General features: G+C 39.6%; 4 protein-coding genes across 5 annotated transcripts in view; 1 reads left to right on the top strand and 3 right to left on the bottom strand.

Annotated features, from left to right (window-relative positions):
• Nucleotides 1–8016, bottom strand: rbm5 (RNA binding motif protein 5). Of its 2 annotated transcripts, none has more exons than XM_058632062.1 (25): nucleotides 7856–8016; nucleotides 7594–7641; nucleotides 6646–6823; nucleotides 6390–6548; nucleotides 6227–6296; nucleotides 5727–5800; nucleotides 5050–5133; nucleotides 4711–4771; nucleotides 4307–4372; nucleotides 4057–4217; nucleotides 3750–3847; nucleotides 3507–3594; nucleotides 3182–3241; nucleotides 2915–2981; nucleotides 2689–2789; nucleotides 2453–2597; nucleotides 2194–2285; nucleotides 1912–2091; nucleotides 1686–1826; nucleotides 1498–1584; nucleotides 1207–1392; nucleotides 1019–1093; nucleotides 815–915; nucleotides 598–727; nucleotides 1–478 (listed from the first exon to the last, which is right to left on the bottom strand). In XM_058632062.1, the coding sequence occupies exons 2-25, from the start codon at nucleotides 7608–7610 to the stop codon at nucleotides 353–355; spliced, it is 2547 nt and encodes an 848-aa protein (XP_058488045.1). In that variant the 5' UTR covers nucleotides 7611–7641; nucleotides 7856–8016; the 3' UTR covers nucleotides 1–352. The 2 variants fall into 2 exon arrangements, with proteins under 2 accessions (XP_058488045.1, XP_058488046.1); XM_058632063.1 differs by having other exon boundaries at nucleotides 1498–1581.
• Nucleotides 8017–9974: 1958 nt separating this feature from the next.
• Nucleotides 9975–11297, bottom strand: brk1 (BRICK1 subunit of SCAR/WAVE actin nucleating complex). Its single transcript, XM_058631580.1, has 3 exons — nucleotides 11123–11297; nucleotides 10556–10638; nucleotides 9975–10469 (listed from the first exon to the last, which is right to left on the bottom strand). Exons 1-3 carry the CDS (start codon nucleotides 11238–11240, stop codon nucleotides 10443–10445), a joined length of 228 nt encoding a protein of 75 aa, XP_058487563.1. The 5' UTR covers nucleotides 11241–11297; the 3' UTR covers nucleotides 9975–10442.
• Nucleotides 11298–12139: 842 nt separating this feature from the next.
• Nucleotides 12140–13604, bottom strand: gpx1a (glutathione peroxidase 1a). Its single transcript, XM_058631579.1, has 2 exons — nucleotides 13286–13604; nucleotides 12140–12818 (listed from the first exon to the last, which is right to left on the bottom strand). The coding sequence occupies exons 1-2, from the start codon at nucleotides 13508–13510 to the stop codon at nucleotides 12468–12470; spliced, it is 576 nt and encodes a 191-aa protein (XP_058487562.1). The 5' UTR covers nucleotides 13511–13604; the 3' UTR covers nucleotides 12140–12467.
• Nucleotides 13605–13959: 355 nt separating this feature from the next.
• The window catches only part of LOC131460791 (testis-expressed protein 264 homolog), a 33212-nt gene continuing 28943 nt past the window's right edge, over nucleotides 13960–18228 (top strand). The window contains exon 1 of the mRNA XM_058631578.1: nucleotides 13960–14396. Coding sequence (XP_058487561.1) covers nucleotides 14148–14396 — 249 coding nt within the window. The 5' untranslated portion in view covers nucleotides 13960–14147. The remainder of the gene's footprint in view (nucleotides 14397–18228) is intronic.

The raw sequence follows: 18228 nt of genomic DNA, 5'->3' as shown, positions 1-18228 counted from the left end.
AAATGTCATATGTAATTTATTCTATGTACAAACAAGATTTTGTATAAACTGTACAATCTTTTTCACATGCGGAGACCAAAAAAAAAAAAAGCCATCATCACAGGAGAAATACAAAAAAAACAACTTTGTAAACTAGGCCAAGTAAACTTAACTGTGCATATGTACAACTTTTAAATTAATTTAATATACCTCCATTATAGCTTATTTCTATGGCCATATTCAAGGCAAGAGGTATAATCATCATGGATAAAATATGGAGTGGAATCATTTAAAGATGTTCTCCTTTTGCTTCTGAGCCATTTCCTCTTTATTTTTTCTCTGCTACTATAGACATGATGGAAAATGAACCTGCTCATTCTAATTCCGTGAAGCGTGCAAACATGGCTTTACGGACTGCATCTTTATACGTGTCGGAAGGAGAGAGGGTATAGTTGGTGCCTTTTGTCCCAAGTCCAGCTCCTTTAGTTCTCAGCTGTGCCTGAAGAGCAAAAACCACAAACACAAGCACTTTTTTTAGTTTTTCAGTAAACATGTACAGTTATACAGGCTGATGGCTAATGGATACACACTGACACCACCAGGCCAATATTTAAATACCTCAATGGGTGCAGTGATGCCCTGCTGGTTGCGACCAAGTCCTTTCCCCTCCTTCCAGCCCATGGCCTGTAGCATTTTGTTCCCGATATTGTCACTGTTGAGGCCGTCTTTGGTGGGCTGCTCATAGTTACTACGCAGTGAAAGAAAGATTTTTCTTGTAAAATTGAAACAAAAAGGATCAGAAAACAGTGATGTAAAACGAAACAATGTTGCTTACACTGTTGGTGTCGGTTGGCTAAATTTCTTCTTTTTGGGCGCCGGTGGTTCAGGGATGCCATATTTTTCTCTCCTCTCGGCTGCTCTGTCTCTGTATTTCAACTATCCACCGGGAGAAGAAAAACATTTTGAATCTTACATTGCTGTCACCTTGAAATGGGAACAGTATGACTCGAACAGCTGCCCTATTTGTATTGAGCCGAACCTCAGTCTCTTTCCTTTCCAACTCTTCCAGCTCTGCTTCGCTCATCTGCGTCCTGCGGAGAACCTCTATGTTTTTCTAGAAGAGACGGGAAAAGATAAAATGCCTACGTGAGTGAACTGCCATGATGTTTTCCACAGAATCTTTGCACTTTCCTCCTTTACAAGCGACGACAATATGTGTGGCGTTACCTTGTGGAGGTCAGAGAGTTGTTGATGTCGAAGCAGACTCTCTTTATTAGGAAACTGTCTCCTACACAGCAAGCAGGCCAACTTGGACCAGTCTGTCAGTTTATCCTGGCTGCACTCGCCGCCGTCAGTCTCGACTCCACCCTCTTCTGGGTCACTATCTCCACTGTAGGCAGCCACAAGGCCACACTAACCACACCACAGACAAACAAAGGCAGGTTTTCATATTGTTAAGATGAAAGATGATGAAATTTAAATGCAATCCCGCTTAAGAAAAGCTGGAAGTGTACTCACCTTGGAGGTGTTGACTGAGCTAGTTGGTGGCTCTTCCTCAATGACCCTTGGCATCTCTGGCATCAGTCTTTCAAAGGTTCCTGCCTGCTAATAAAAATGAAAAAAACAAGCCCGTAAATCAATACATTCATTTAAAACAGTGACATTAGGTCCAAACCTTTTTATACATCACAACTGACTAAATGTACCTTCTTTTCAAACAGCGTGAAACCAGCATCAGCAGCGGCTGCCTCCTTCTTCTCTTCTTGACTTATAGGCTGAAAGCTACTCTTGAAGTTCTCCTTCTGTTTGTTGAGACTTTTAGCCCACCGTTCCATGTCTTTAGCAATCTGAAAGAATCAGACATAAAAGGTTAAATCTTAAAACAAAAAGAATGTGTGAAACTATTTTCAGAACATGTGTATGTGATGGTACCTGCTGAGCAGTCTTGCTTTTGGGCTTCTCCTTTTTCTCCTTGCCGTCTTTACTTCCTGAGGCAGAGCCGCTTGAGGCGTTATCATTTTGTCCTGTGGGTGCGTCAGTTGGGGCTGGCAAGTACGCCTGCTTCTCACTGTCCCAGTACAGATACTGCTGGGTCTGAGAGTTGAAGTAATACTGAAAGCACAAGCATGTATATTGTCAAAACAATACACATTTAAGTACTCGCATGGCAGTAAACCAAGTTAAGTCCCAAGTGACGATGAGTGTACTGCTTACATGTGAATACGGGTCATAGTAGAGGCCAGTTTGAGGATCATAATAGTAGCCAGAGGACTCATCATACTGATAGGTGGATGTATCCGGAATAGCTGTAAATTATACAGCATACTGTTATTTGCATAGTAGAAAACATATTTGTCATTTTGTACCTTTAAAAATGAAGCTTTTAAGACAAAAACTAAATTTGTGTCTGTTAATGAAACACTAACACCACATTAATCATGTTTTTAAGTTCAATCCTGCTTGATTCTCATACCAGGGTCAACTTTCTGTCCAGAGGCTGCTGATGTACTGGCGTTGGTAACGGCGGCTGCACCCATAGGACCAACAGACATGGCGTTGATGCTTGACAGATGTCCTGTTTGGGTTTTTGCCTCCATTTGATGAGCAAGTGCCAAAGCCTGCAGTTAAGGTAATTGTTATTTTGGAGACTGTTACAACAAGCATTTTAATAATTGAACTAACGAGTAATTAAGCAGTTGTGTACATTACCTGAACGGCAGGCTGGGCAATTATATGTGGTTGGTAAACTTGGGCACCCTGTGAGATCACTACTCCAGCTGCAGTTGGAAGAATCTTGACACTTGGGGCGGCTACAATCAGAAAAGCAAAACCTTTTAGCAAATTGTCTTGCATAAAAATGTAAATATTACACGTCATTGATTTATCAATAATATCCAACTATTTCACTTTCTAATATTATCAAAGCATCTCTTACCTCCTAGAATTCCATTCCCCTGTGAGGTACTGGGCCCTGCTCCGTGATGGTAGAACGACTGGTATTCCTATTTTCAAAAAAGTGATTGATTAAAATACAATAGTGATAATGCCAATAGTTTCTATTGTGCATTGGTTGTATTTGTCTGAACACATGTATAGCTAATGCCTCTGCAATTTAACAGTCAAGAAAACAGATGCACCAATTAAAACAAAACAAAATATTCAAGATCTCTATTAAAATGGTTCCTTTTTCCCCTCTACTAACCTGTAATATTGGAGTATATCCTTCTTGCAGGTAGCTGTACTCAGACATTCCCTCTGAACTCTGTTTTGGCCAAAAAGGAAAATAGTCCATTACAAAAGATACAGCAGACAGGATATTTTTGTTTCTAAAGAGAGTCCGACAATAAGCACAGTAAAGCACATATCCACTGTGAGTTTAAGCAATGACATCAGACACATATCATACAAGTGCGTTCACAGGACAGGGAGTGGCCCTAAGTGTGAGAATTTTCCAGAGATCCTAAAAAAAGTACACCTTTATGCATCTCTGAAATGAACACTAGGAGATGGAAAATATAGGACCTTACCTGACTCGATGACCACTGGGCTGCAGCAATCGCTGTGCTGGCTACAGAGAAGGCACTGACACGATTCCCATCTGGTAGTAAAAGGTCCCTAAAACGGACAAATAAATGATTTATGCATGGCTGAATTCCTCCTCACTTTTTTGAAGAAGTTATAGAAAGGTGATGAAGACCACATAAGACCAGCAGAAGAAATAACAGTTGGTGAAGTTCAAATTACTAAATACACTATTTTTTCAAACTTACTTTCTAGCACTCTTGGCATAATCCACCCCAATTGTTTTTCCATCCAGTTTTAGAGTAGGCTGCAGTCCTTGTAGGATGGTTAGTAGCTGAGAGGCCTCCTGTGATAGGAAGTGATATGAAATGTTATATAAAAATGCAGATATCAACAAAGGGGCAATTCCACCCAGGAGAAATCTGATGAATTTATCAGTAGTAAAGCAAAGTCGAGGACATTTGTAAGTTGACGGTTGTTACAAAAGTAAACTCTGCCTTTATGTAACAGTACACTGTGCCAATGTTTATATGTAAATATTTAAGAGTGCTTTACCAAGGGAGAGGAGAGCTGTACAAAGGCAAAGCCTCTGTTCTGGCCCGTCTGCTTGTCCTTGATGAGACGAATATTGTTCGATGAAAGATTAGCATATGGTGCCAGGGCTGACATGATGGCTTCCACGGTGGTCAGGGGAGCAATATTTCTCAGGATGATTGCTGTACAGAACAAAAGTCAACATTTAAGAACAACCTACCCCAGAAATAAAATTTGACATGAAATAATATTATAACATGAAAGTCCTTACTGTCGCCGTAGAAATCACCACCATTGTGAGTTTCAGAGACTCCGGTATTACCGCTGGTTTCACATTCTGTTGAAAGAATGACAGAAAAGTCAGCAGTGTATTCACCTTAAACATGAGTGCAATCAAAGAAGTGGAAATTAGAAAGAAAAAAAGAAAAAAGGAAAAGACTGCGCTGAGTAAATGAGTGTCTACAATACTGAAGCTATATTATTATAAGTAAATGATGCATTGTGTTTTGTTTTTTGTCAATGCCATTTCCCTTTCCATGCACCTTGCCAACATTTAACAATTCTTATCATTTGGTTTACTGGGCCTCTTTAACTCCAAATACACAAGCTTTGCGTTGCGTCCAAGGCTGTCATGATGTCTGACGTCAGTGGCCTCTTGTTGGTCAAACTACTTACCAGCTTTGGCTGCTCCACATCTGAAGCACTTCAGCCTCCTCCGGAAATTGTACAGGCCACACTGCAAGTAACCGTTTACATCATTTTTATTACACACCTACGAAAGCCCTTTACAGTTCTGCCTCTGAGGACAGGCAGTCTATATTGGTGCAGCATACCATACTTACCTGAGACACAACCTAACCTTTACCACTCACATCTCAGTGAAGGTGTACCATAAAAATAAGCTGACATGACCGTAACAACTGTAATTTAAAAGGTTTTTTGTCTGTTTGTGTGTGTGTAGTGTTCTCTAGTAACATTATTGAGACAATATGACCATTAAGACCATGTACTTACAGTGTTGCAGAGCCAATCTTCATACTTGTTACGGGGATTGCTGTAGTGCATGTCCACAATTTTGCCCTGGATGGTCAGACATTTCTGAAAGAGAAGGACAAATATCAGTCAAGTGTTCATGGTGTGTATTCGTCTCATCAATAGAGCAACAGTGTTGGAAGGGAGAGATGGGGGAGAGGGATCCCCAACAGATAGCCTTTGTGTTAAAGACAGGCACATGATGTATATGTGAGCATGATGTATAGAGATTTCTTTAAGTGTTTGGGACCCGTGTGCCCAGACTAGGCTGGAGCAGAGTGTATGTTATGAGGAGTGACTTTGTTTAAAAAAAAAAGAAAGAAAAAAGAATAATCTTTTCAGGGGGCTCTAACAGCAAAGTAACTATAATGTATTCATTCCTTCAGGCGGATACCCTCACAATAAGATTGAACTCTGCAACTTTGATGCTACTGTCATTACATACACAACTACAACAGAAGAAATGACTTCTTTGCAAGATAAATTCTGAATATAACCATCTCTATTAATATACATTTTTCCTGTGTTATATACACAACCCATGACTTTTAAAGATCAGTACAGTTTCCACACTACTTATTGAATACACTTTGGTTGCCTTTTGGTTTATTTTTGCAGATCCCCAAGATTAAAACTAGACTTGGCGATTGTGAAGCAACCTGATTGGTCTCCATCCACCGGGTAGCATCTTGCAAGTGATAAAAGTCCACGAAGGCGAAACCACGGCTTATACCTAGAGACAGCATTCAAATATAGACGGGAGGCGTGTTAGTTAAGAGTCCATGGGCATATTATTCAAACTCTTCCACAAACTGCTTCACGACCCAGGCCCTTTTGGATACACAATGGGCCACTCCTTAGGAGTTTAACCATGGCAAGAAATTTTGCTGAATATCATTGTTTGATACACACTTAACAACAAAGTGTGTGTCTGCCAACTGACTCTCTCATAACGATTATTACTTCTTTTACTTACCTTAAAAAGCTCCACAAGTAACTGAAATGAAAAGTCTGAAATCATGAATTTAAACCAGCTATAGAGTTATTTGATCAAGTCCCTCTTAGCTGCTATGGGAAAATGGGTCTGAATGGAAGCAGATTGGCCCAATGGTCAAAGACTGGGGGGGAGGTTGGAGTCCATCTTTCATCAGAATCTCACCTGTTTTTTTCTTCATTAGCCTGACGTCCACTGGCTGGGGTCCCTCCAGTTGGTCAATGGCAAAACGAATCTAAGTAACAACAGGATGTTCCTTATAATTATTACAATTCCTCCCCATTTCAATAAGGCATTTCATGTTACAAATGCAAAACAAGGCACTTACATCATCTTCAGTGACATGAGGAGACAGACCCCAGAGCATGATGGTCTTGCTCTTCTTCTCCTCCCCAGGCTCCCTTCTGTAATCCTGGTCTGGGAAGTCACCATCAGAGTGATAACCATCTTCAGATCTGTCACTGTTGCGTCGCTTCCTGTCTCTTTGCTTTAAAGCACACAATTCAATGCATCAATCAGTAAATGTCCTTAAAAGACAAAACACAATACTTTTAAAAAAGTCAGTGAACATGAAAAATAACTACCTCCGGACTGTCTCTTGCTCCTCTGCGATCTCCATCGTAACGATCACCGCGTCTCTCTTCTCCCCAGCGGCGCATGTTATGATCACGCTCTTGATCCCTGTCTCTTCTGTCACGCCATTCTGATTCATCACGGCACTGGTCAGAGCCATATCTACCACTCCGTTCTGTCCGACTTATCCTAAATAAGGGAGACATTGAACGGAAAAGTAAGACATCAGCGCCCCAGCACACCAATTCTTAGAATACTACTTCAAAAAAACACTCATTGACACAATTATGCCATCTAGTTACCTTTTCACAAATATAGTGAGTCAAAGATTTTTGCTACAATGCCTACTTTACATTGATTTTGTGGGACAAGTATGCAAAAATGTACACCTGTAACAGTTTTATTACTAGTCGCTTATGTTGCTTCACATTTTGCCACATAAGCCTGGTCAGTCTTGATTTCTTATTAATTTGTTTTATGACCTTGAATTTCTCGTTTAGACCTCATATAAACACCCATCACCAGCGATCCAATCACAAGAAAACAATAACTGTTCAGTACATTTCTTATTATAATTTCCCTACACTATAAAGATTCAAGGTTATTCCTCAGTTTGCTTCCAAAATTGCGTTGGCCATTTTAAAAAGAAATGTCCTATACATTACATCTTTCTAACTAGTGTTTACTTTAGTTATAACCGGTGGAATGCTCACAAGCAGGATGCCTTGTCGTCCATGCATAGTGAACATTTCGATTGTAATTTTCATGAACCCAAACCCCCTCCTCAGGTTTAAATACAGAGTAAAACCAAAATGTTTCACCTTCACGACTGTTGAATTAAATGACATATGGTATACTCATTTTATGGACCTTAATTAATTGCTATATTTGTTTAAATACAGGACTGAGTTCATGACTAGCCCCACCTACCATGGCGATCGGCGCAAGGGCTTACTCACCTTTTATCAGCTCCCATTTTCCTCGCTGTCTCTTCACCCACACGACTTCTGGAAATAAAAAATGTCAAATCACGCCGGTTAAACAAATCTCCCTTATATTTTTTTAACAGACCCAAACTACACAGGCCTCTAACAATACGCACAATATACCCCAAGATGGACACTGTAAACCCATAGCAAACACGTCTTACGCCAAAACCAATGACGTAAATGGGAGGCTTTAAGGGTTTTAACGTTCACTCTTCACATGTTTAAAACTCACCAGTGTCGGTTGCTGTTGTTTTATTTGATCGCCCACAACTACTTTTCCAAAGCTTGCGTTACAGAAGTGCAGGCACAAAATTCATCTTCCGTTCAAAGACTTCAGTCTTTACAGCACTACAGCGTTACCTTCTTCGTCCCAGGATGCATTGGTGTGAAACCCAGTGTATGCTGGGATGTTTATAGTGCCCGGAATTTGCCTTGCAGGCAGAGGTTGAAAAGCCTTAAGTATTTATGTTGAAATCACAGAAATCAATGTTTAAATGAGGTGGACCGGTCACAAATGACACAGTCGCGTGCTAACTAAACATAAATACATGTGTACAGCATAGTGTAATCGTTAACGTTTGCCTGACAGTCTCAAATGAGGGCTCTCAAAGTCACAATTACCGCCATTTTGCTGGGCACGTCGCTGCTGTGCTTGGTTCATCATGTACACTTGTACATTGCACTTATGAGTAGCACTTCATACATTGGCATACTTGAAGCACTTACTTACTTCTAGCTCTTGTTTATACTTAACTGTTGAAATGCACTTATTGTAAGTTGCTTTGGATAAAAGCGTCTGCTAAATGACATCACTTGAATTTCCTTCCCGATCGATAAAGTATCTATCTATCTATGTAATGTAATGTAATACAATGAACAAAAATATAAACACACTTTTGTTTTTGCTCCCATTTTTTGTGAGCTGAACTCAAAAGATCTCAAACATTTTCTACATACACAAAATCCCCATTTCTCTCAAATATTGTTTACAAATCTGTCTAAATCTGTGTTAGTGAGCATCCCACCTCACAGGTGTGGTATATCAAGATGCTGATTAGACAGCATGAACATGCACTGGAGTGTCTAAGGCTGGCCACAATAGAAGGTCACTCAGTTTTGTCACACAGCACAATGCCACAGATGGTGCAATTTTGAGGGAGCATGCTGACTGGAGGAATGTCCACCACAGCTGTTGCCAGTGAATTGAATGTTCATTTTTCTACCATAAGCCGCCTTCTAAAGGCAATTTGGCAGTACATTCAACCAGCCTCACAACCACTGACCATGGTTAACCACATCAGCCCAGGACCTCGACATCCAGCATGTTCACCGCCAAGATAGTCTGAGACCAGCCACAAGGACAGAGCTTTGCTGCAAGAATCGGTTTGCATAACCAAAGCACAAACTATAAGAAACCGTCTCAGAAAAGTTCACCTGCATGCTCGTCGTCCTCATCGGGGACAGGGTCTCGACCTTTCTGCAGTTCGTCGTAACCGACTTGAGTGGGCAAGTGCTCACATTTGATCGAGCTGGAGAGGTGTTCTCTTCACGGATGAATCCCTGTTTTCACTGTTCAGTGTGAGTGAGTGGTTTGCTGATTGCAACGTTCTGATCCCGAGGCCCATTGTTGTGCCATTCATCCACGACCATCACCTCATGTTGCAGCACGGCCCCATGTTTCAAGGATCTGTACACAATTCCTGGAAGCTGAAAACATCCCAGTCCTTGCATGGCCAGCGTACTTACCGAGCAGAACAAATATTTTGGTTCAGTGTATATCTGCTGCAGTAATGTTATCTAAAAAATAACATTAGCTTGTCTCTGTGCCACCTCCTCAAACACAACATTACTTGTCTGTCTTGTGTATGGGACTGGCATTCATTCAGTCGACCAAGAATGTATTTGGTTGATTACAGGCCTAGTTGTTAAGACTCCTCAGTAAAGTATGTACGTAACCCTTTACATACGGCAATCAATACCCCACTAAACACTGTATTAAAGAATAATATTATGTAATGTCAAGTCAGAGAAGACCAAGTGCTATTCATATATCACTATTAATACACAGTAGACAAATCTCTCTTCGTAATAGCCGTTACACATTGATTAACAAAGTTTTCATTTTATGCCAGCATTCATGCCAATTCTATACACTGTGTCAACACTAACAATTTGACCTGTGCAAGGAGCATACTGGACATGTTAGTGTTTTCTATCACTGTTTAACTAATACTTTGGTAATTTTAGATAAATGTTTTTGTATTTACTGCAACTTGCACAGGTAAAGCTACTACTTGACCCCTGAACTAAAATGTTCTTCCTGTGTCACCATCCTAATAAATAAGGGTGCATCTGTGTTTATCATTTATTACAATATGTAAATCATTAAACACCACCAAACAGTTCACTGTACAAGCAGGTTCCATAATAAAGATGACAACACAATGACTTGTTTAACATGGCACACAAGAATGTTCCTCTTTCATTAATCTCTAATGTGTTAATGATACTGTATACACAGGTAGTCAAACAAATTGTGCTGATACCAGATTGTTTGAGTTCAACAACAGTTTTGGAATCAATAATTACAGCTTATTATGTAACATTTATGACGCCTTAATCACTGATGCTGAAGACAAAGCTGTATCATCTATACAAATGCATCATGGGTTAAAACAACAGTAAATACAGCCTTTTAATATAAAAATGGTCCACATGGCCCCATAAAAGCAGGGTGGAATCCATCTCACTTATTGTGAATTGGGGAAGGAAGGAGGGGACAGGATAGATGTAGATGTTGTGAATGTCCACAATGAGATCTAGGTCAAGGTCTCCCCTTTTGTCACCTGTAAATAGATACAAATTTGAATCAATTTAAAATACTCAAGGAAAAAAGCCACAAACCCGTTCATAAACGATGTAGTCTACTTACTCTGGCTTCAATATACTCAATCCTCCTCTCCAGCGCTGTCAGCTTCTCGTTTAGAGTAGCCAAACGGGACCGACACGACATATCTGGTGATGAAAACTTGCATTTGTCAACAATTACAGTTCTCAGCTCATTAAATGTCACCGCGTACCCATGCTGTCAATAATATTGAACACCATCGGTTCTAATAACTAACATTATTGCCGAAGAACACCATTCCAGCAGTTAGTGTTGTACTGCAGCGCAGACTAGCGTTAACAGCGGCTAAAACTCCGGCTTTAGCCGTCTCAATGCTCGACAATTTAAGCCATTTGAGTTGACAGTTTTACGTGAAATATTCAGACAAAGTAGTTAATAGCAAAATATAAGGCAGCTCTACACGAAACAGTGCTTCCACGAGAATATAGCGGCAACCCCGCAGTTAACGTTAAAGCTAGTTGCTAACTGGGAGTGGCCACTGAAAACATCAACACCATTGCTAACACTGGCAGGGTAGCAGCTAGGTTGATGTAGCATTTTCACAACGCTCGTACATCAGATGTTATCTAATCCGCCAGGTTACGTACTTACCGAATGAATTAAGAAAGTCGGCGATTTTTTTAATACTGCTTGTTATTACTTCTATGTACTCTCGATTCGCCCAGTCTTGGTGAATCTCTCTCTGCACAGGATCTTCTTGGCCAGCCATGTTGGACGAGTTGCAACCGGTCACTACAGTCACTACAGCGAAGCGTTCATGCGAGGATATTGTGCATCCAGGAAGTGTGTCGCATACATAATGTGCATAAAAGTCAACCTTGGGTAAAATCATACAAAATAAATAAATATATATTTAGTTTTTTACTGTTAGACATTGTATCACATACGTTTACTGTCATATATCAATGTGGTAAATTAAGTTTGTGTGAAATAATTTCAGCTTAAGCTAGCTAACTGAGACAATTGATGGCTGGTTAAATTACTCATTTCGCCAACTCAATAATACAAATAGAGAAAGTAAAGTATAAATATATCACTCTGTTTCATAAGTACAAATGTCTGAAAAATTTAGATAAATAGCCTAACATTACATTTTAACCTAAATGTGAACCTAGCAAACCTTTTATAATGGCACCTTAACATTTTTTAATGAAGCTGGTTGGAATACAAACATTCCAAGCCTCTGGACAACATTCTCATAACATTGTCATTTAGTTGTAAACAAAAATACAAGAACAAATAGGAACATTGTGTGGTCTTCATAGTGGAACTACAACATTTAGGGAATGTTAAGCTTCTGCATAACCCTGAGGGAACATTGTCTAAACATTAGTTTTTGGTTTGGTTCTAACTAACCTTAGGAGTGCAATGGGCTGGCGTTCTTTTTACATTTTGTCACTCACCTAAGTGTACTTTTTTTTTAACAATAATAAAGCAACTCATAGTATCTTTAATTGGAGATAAAGTTAGTCATATACACAAATGAGGTACATATCCAAGGATCTACAGAAATAACAATACACTCACTAGGTCTGATGTAAAGAAAATTGGTTTCATTATTCTTCACAACATGTGTTTTAAATGCAATTAACAAAAATCACAGCACCATTTTCTGTGACAGGAAATTTTATTCGGCAAATTCTCATGACAAAGAAATTTATCATACACAGTGATCATGTCAGTCATTTACATCTTTATCAGAAACTTCCCTCACAAAAAAGGCTTTGAGGAGTGTCTTCATTAAGTAAACAGACTTAACAACCATAGTGCACTGTATTGTAAAGGCCACATACTTTTTAATATTACGACACACTTTAACTGTGGAAAACATGTTTAACTAATGCAACAGATGTGTGAATACTGATTAATCTTTGGAGCGAGACTGGTTGTAACTGATATTTTATCACTGTCATACAGGGTGTTTTTGATGCACACCCTACTTGACCTTCTTGAGTAGCTCTTTAATATCCGCCTCAAGATTCATGGTCAGGAAACTTCTGCTGTAGCGCTTGTAGGGTTCTCCATCAGGGCTGACCAGGAACTTCTCGAAGTTCCAAGCAACGTCATTCCTGCACACTGGACTCCAAATGATGAACTTTGGATCGGTCATGAGAGCCATGGTATTATCACTGGGAAATGGGAGTTTTTCTCTCAGATAGACAAACAAGGGGTGTGCATCGGCTCCGTTCACATCCACCTTTTCAAGAAGCTGGAACTTTGGCTCAAAGCCATTCCCTGGACGGACATACTTCAGACATCTTAGGATTTCATCGTTTTTGGCGTTCTCCTGTTAGGAAAAAAAAGACAGAAACACATATTCAGACATACAATTTGAAGCCATCTACAATTTATCCAATGCTATACCTAGTTTGGGGGTAATCATGTTAGTATTTTGAATATTTTCTTAAACATATACTTCAAAAAAAGGAAGTGTATTTTTTCACTCCCGAACTGATTTGAATAAATATTCATAAATGCAAACCTATGACGAGGTTTTATAACATGAGGCCATGTCAAATGAAGTCTTCTGCACTGAATAAATTATTATAATGGGTCATTGTGATAATCCATAGCACAATACTAAACTACTAATACCTACATGAGGCACCTGTTTACAAGCAGGATGTGGGTTTGCTGTATGTGATGATGCTGATAAAAAAGATGCCCTGCATACCCGATCACACTCTACACATGTATGATGAATGAATATCTACCTGACATCCTCACATGTCCAAATTCACACATTACACTTACCTGATGTCCAAACTGATTGCAGGGAACACCCAGAATAACAAGTCCTTGGGAGGAATAACGAGAGTGGAGCTCGTTCATCTGAGTGTAGTCCCTGGTTGTTGTTCCTCAGAGAGACGCCACATTTTCAATCAGCACAACTTTCCCCTTCAGTGTTCCGAAACTGAAGGTGTCTCCAGACAGCAGCTTGGCTGTCAGCTCATAAAACTGTCTCACTTTCGCAGTCATTCTTCCGAACGCCGTGTAACTTCAACGGCGAAGTCGTTATCAAGCGACGCGGTGCCTGGAGCCTTCACCTTGTTCACGGGGGCGGGGCTTGAATGTTACACAACCTCCCAAGGTCTAAGTGTAACCTTACTTTTTTAAAATTATTATTATTTCACTGTTTATTATCTGAAATATGTGATTTTCTGTGATGAACGTGCACGATTATCCAATTATAAATAAATGTCTCATTTTGGAAAACGAAATATTTGATGTACTTTGTTTTAGTTTAGGAGTCAGTGTGTACAAATGCCAATTCTTGTCAGTATTGCCAATATTAGTCAACAATGAATAGTAAAACACGAGCACTTATCAAATTAAATGTGAGAATTTTAATGTTACGTCTGAAATTTGTAGTAATCACACAACTGCACTCCCCCCTGTCCGCGTCTTAAATGGTACCTTCCAGGAAGTAGCGCGCAATGTGTAATCTCCGTTGGTTCAGAAACAAATCTTAATGGAGCTAACGGTAGCTAGCTGCTATCTGAAAATTACTCGAAAATATCAAAACTCCACGTCAAAAAAGCCAAACTGCGTTTCATGTGCAAATGAAGCTGAGTAACAGTGTCTGTTCATCCTGCCAGTTAGTGAATGAGCCACCATGTCAGGCTGGCTCTGTCTCTGTGTGGCCATCGTCAGCCTGTTGCTAGCAGTTGTTTGTGTTTCGTACTATTTGGGACTGTTGTCAGACATCACCGTGTTAGCTGGCTCTCCTCCCATTAAGAAGATTACGTTCGCGTACAAATTCAACGAGGGACCGTACAAGACGTGTGCACAACTTTTGAAGGAGTCTCGCAGTATTGGACCAAAGCTCTCGTGTATTGGGGTGTTTTACGATGACTCTAAAAAGGTAAACACCACTTACTCGTCACTCACTATAATTTCACACACATACACTCATATTTTCTCAGTCGTTATTAAAAAAAAGGAAGAAAATCAGGTAGGCTTAATAACACAACACCACTGGTTCACCACTAGATAGCGGTAATGTCATTCTAAAACGAGCCAACCACCTCAAGACTTCTCAGTAGTACTAGTCAACTATAGATTGAATACTGTATATTGTATTTTCATACCACATATCCACAGTGTGTTTTTAGATTATCCGAGGCCATTTTTGGGTTTAATTTAGAGTTATCATTAGTATCTCTCGAGCAACAACAATATAACAGTGTATTAGGGTCTGCAGCTGGGGGTTGATCTGTTGGTTATTTTCTGGATTAATTGATAAGTTATTTGGTCCATAAAATGTTGGTAAATGTTAAAACATTTTGACATTTCTCAAACGCCAAAATTATGTTTTGAAATGTCTTGTTTCGTCCACAAAATTATTCATTTTAATGATTTCCTGTTATGGAGCAAAGGAACTAGGTAAACAGTCACACTTAAGAAGCTGAAAAAAATAAGAGAACTTGTATTTATTATTAAAGGAACACTGATTAATCAATTATCAAAATAGTTGTCAGTTAATTGATTCATCGTTGCAGCTCTAATTATACCATCAATTAGACAATATACGTTCTATAAATACCCTGTATTTTGAACTAAAGCAATAAACCATGGTTTCCCACAAAAGGCATTGATCAGAACTGATGTCACTCTTTTAATAACAAGCTTTGTTTAATTTGCAGGTATATGCACCCTAATCAGTAGCTATATCTCAATCAGATTCTTCCACTGTTTCTTAGGGTTTGTTTATTCGTTAAAATATAGTGTTGGCAGCTATATTTTTGTAGCTGAGAGGAGCTGAGTTGTGACAGTAGTCTAAATACCGAGTGTCACTGTGAAAAATACCACAATAAAAGAAAAATAAAATGAAACACTTTTCAGAGGATTCCCTTCCACTATGAGTTTGACTGAAGTAGTTGAGATCTCCCTCACTGCTCCACCGGTGCTGCTCACACAGTTAGTTTGTTGGATCTCTTCATAAGATGTTTTCCCACACTCCCATCTGTTGCCAATGTGAACTCATCCATTCCCAAACCCCAGCATCTATAGCAGCAGGAAATAATATTTACAGGATCTAGTTTCTTGATACCCAATCCTGCTCTCGCTATAGGGTCTCAAAAATCCTGCTGGTTCTTATAGTGTGAGTTTTTTAAATTAGGTTCTGCCCAAACAGACCAAGTAACAGTTTGGGACAGAGTGTAAGACAGGGGGTTGACAGATGTGGGCTCAAGCGAAATACATCTGCTACAGCATATGTTGAATGTCACACACTCTATGCATACGGCTGGTAGTCATAGCACACCTCAGGACACAAGCTCAAGCTACATGGAATGGAAATGCAGTGATGCACTTTGAAATATAGACATGGGATGTATACATATAGGATGTGTGGTTTTTGTGTGTTTTTGTAAAGCAGATCACAATTATATAAGAGATATTTACTTGGTCTGAAAGACAATTTTTGTGCCTATTGTACGCAGGCAAAAAAATATAAATATGTCCATTGCATAACATTTAGAAGGGCTTATTGGCAGAAATAGATTTTTGTAGTGGAAGAGTCCTCTGTTTATTGCACTCTGGATCTTTAATGAATTATTCTTGCCATGTCTCATACCCTTGTTTTAGAAGGAATGCTGTGTACTGAAGTGCCCATAGATGGAACCAAACCCTTTTTATCAGTGTTGAAATCTTCAAATATACACAAATGTGCAGTTATTTGCAGCGCACAATGATAATGACTGAAATGGCGCTGCTCACACTGGTCATATCTTCATGCACAACAACTTGATGAATTATGACCAGAGTTTACTAATGGATTCTTCCTAGCTCTGCTTCAAAACCCTTTTGTTGTGCTCATCCTCTTGTTCCCAAGCCAGCAATTAGGCTAGCATAGGGCCCTAGTTCCTCTGCACAGTCACAGCCAAGTCCTGATCTAAGTTAAAATAATTGGCATAATGATCTTAGCTCATTAGTGTCTGAGCCTCAGGATGCCATTCAGTCCCAGCCTCAAGAGCCCCAAAGTGCTCTCAGATATTCAGACTAGTATTTAGTGGCTAAATAGTGAGACAGTATCCATTGAAATTTGCAGTGAGAAGAATTTCACAAAGTTCAGCTGACAGACGATGTGTGTCAGAATGGCCGTAGACTCATCCTCATCCTCATTGTTTGGGGTTTCTCACTTTTGCCTTCTGAAATCACTTCCTCTGGAGAAACAAAAGACCTCAACTAGGACTTGAGCTGGTCCTGAGCTGGTTGCCATGGATACATGGTTGGAGCAGCTCTATTTGTTTCTTTCAAATGGCTAACACAAATATTCTGAACCCCAGTCACTAAGCCTCCCCAGCCTCTCCACATTTTCAAAGCCAAGGTTTTTTTTTTTCTGACCTGGTGTGCCCACTCCACCTCTACCCTGCAGCACTTCCCTTCCCTGCTCCTCCTCTGCATCCAGCAAACATCAGACAGACATAATGTGGGTAGATCATATGGTTTTCTGTCAAAATATATATTCCAAGTAAGTGATCAGGGTATGTGGTACTCTAGACGAGGGCTGTCAACCCAATAAAATTGGGATGACAAGTCTGATCATCCTCAGGGACCAGTTTTAGGTCTCACCATGATGAAAGCAGGGAGCATGACAACTGGGGTAGAGGATGGTCCGGAAATGCGTATATCAGTTTAAATGTTTCAGTCTCTGTGCTGAATGATGAAATAGTAGAAAATCCCAGTCCTACTTTTTCCACAAAGCCGTAGTAGAATATGTGAAATATAAAACTTTTGTGGATTGAAGATACTTTGTGTGCTGGTGAAGATGGTTTCCCCTTTCTTTCCCTGTTGCCTCACTAAAGCCACCTCACGTGATCTTCTACAGAGACTCACAGAAATAATATTCTTTGAATTGGATTTCAGACGCTGCTTCAGATGAGCCGTTAGTCTATCGAAGAAACATCAGAAGAGAATACACTTGTGTCCTGATGAGTGCAAAAACGATGTAGAGGTTTTTTCTTTGTTTTGAACTCCCCACTTGGAGCCCTGTGATGATTAATAAATCCACTTGGCTCTGAGTTGTCACTGAATGAGCCTCCAAAGCTTCGGAAGTGTTAGAAATACCCTCATGTGTGAAGTTTGCCAAATGTACTTGTGGTACTAAAAATAAAGTCAAGCCTCTTGTTTATCTTTCAGTTTGGCCAGCTTCACTGAAATCTCTGACTCTAGAGACGAAAAAGACTATTTGACATGTAGTGATGAGTTGAGCTTGATTTGTGATCATTTGGTGATGAGAGATCTTGTGCCTTTGTTAAACCTTATTGAATCTCTGCTTCACAATCTCCACTGAGCATCCACAGCATTTTCGTGCAGTGCTTCATTTAGAGACCTTTACCTTTCACCACTTAAACACCATGAGCATAAATAGTAGACTGTGTCTTAGTTTCTTGTCAAGTGGATTTAGAAAATAATACGCTGATTGAAATTACTTGTTTGAACAACCCCATACCCCCCAGAAGATTTGTTAAGATTATAAAACAAGGTTTGATTCATATTATATAAGATCCAAATCTGTAATATGGTCACAAGGTTGAATAAGCTAATAATCCATGATTTAGGCAAGATATTTACTGTGTTTGTATGGGTGCTTGAGATCCTTGAAAGTGCTTGAATATTAATGTTGTATTTTAAAGGTTTGAAAATTACTTGAAATGTGGACAAAATGCTGTAAAATGATCGAAATAGTAACT

The sequence above is a fragment of the Solea solea genome, chromosome 6 (genome assembly GCF_958295425.1).
Source record: "Solea solea chromosome 6, fSolSol10.1, whole genome shotgun sequence".
NCBI classification, from domain to species: domain Eukaryota; kingdom Metazoa; phylum Chordata; class Actinopteri; order Pleuronectiformes; family Soleidae; genus Solea; species Solea solea.
This window is presented reverse-complemented; position numbering and strand designations above follow the sequence as displayed.

Excerpts from the sequence above, each read along its gene's own strand:
- rbm5 (XM_058632062.1), bottom strand. Across the intron at positions 5,134-5,726 it reads GGTGGATGGAGACCAATCAG|AAATGTCTGACCATCCAGGG; the intron begins GTTGCTTCACAA and ends CTTCTCTTTCAG. Across the intron at positions 3,848-4,056 it reads TACAGCTCTCCTCTCCCTTG|GAGGCCTCTCAGCTACTAAC; the intron begins GTAAAGCACTCT and ends TTCCTATCACAG.
- brk1 (XM_058631580.1), bottom strand. The coding sequence starts at position 11,240 with ATGGCTGGCCAAGAAGATCCTGTGCAGAGAGAGATTCACCAAGACTGG. Across the intron at positions 10,639-11,122 it reads CGACTTTCTTAATTCATTCG|ATATGTCGTGTCGGTCCCGT; the intron begins GTAAGTACGTAA and ends TTTCATCACCAG. Across the intron at positions 10,470-10,555 it reads TTGAGTATATTGAAGCCAGA|GTGACAAAAGGGGAGACCTT; the intron begins GTAAGTAGACTA and ends ATCTATTTACAG.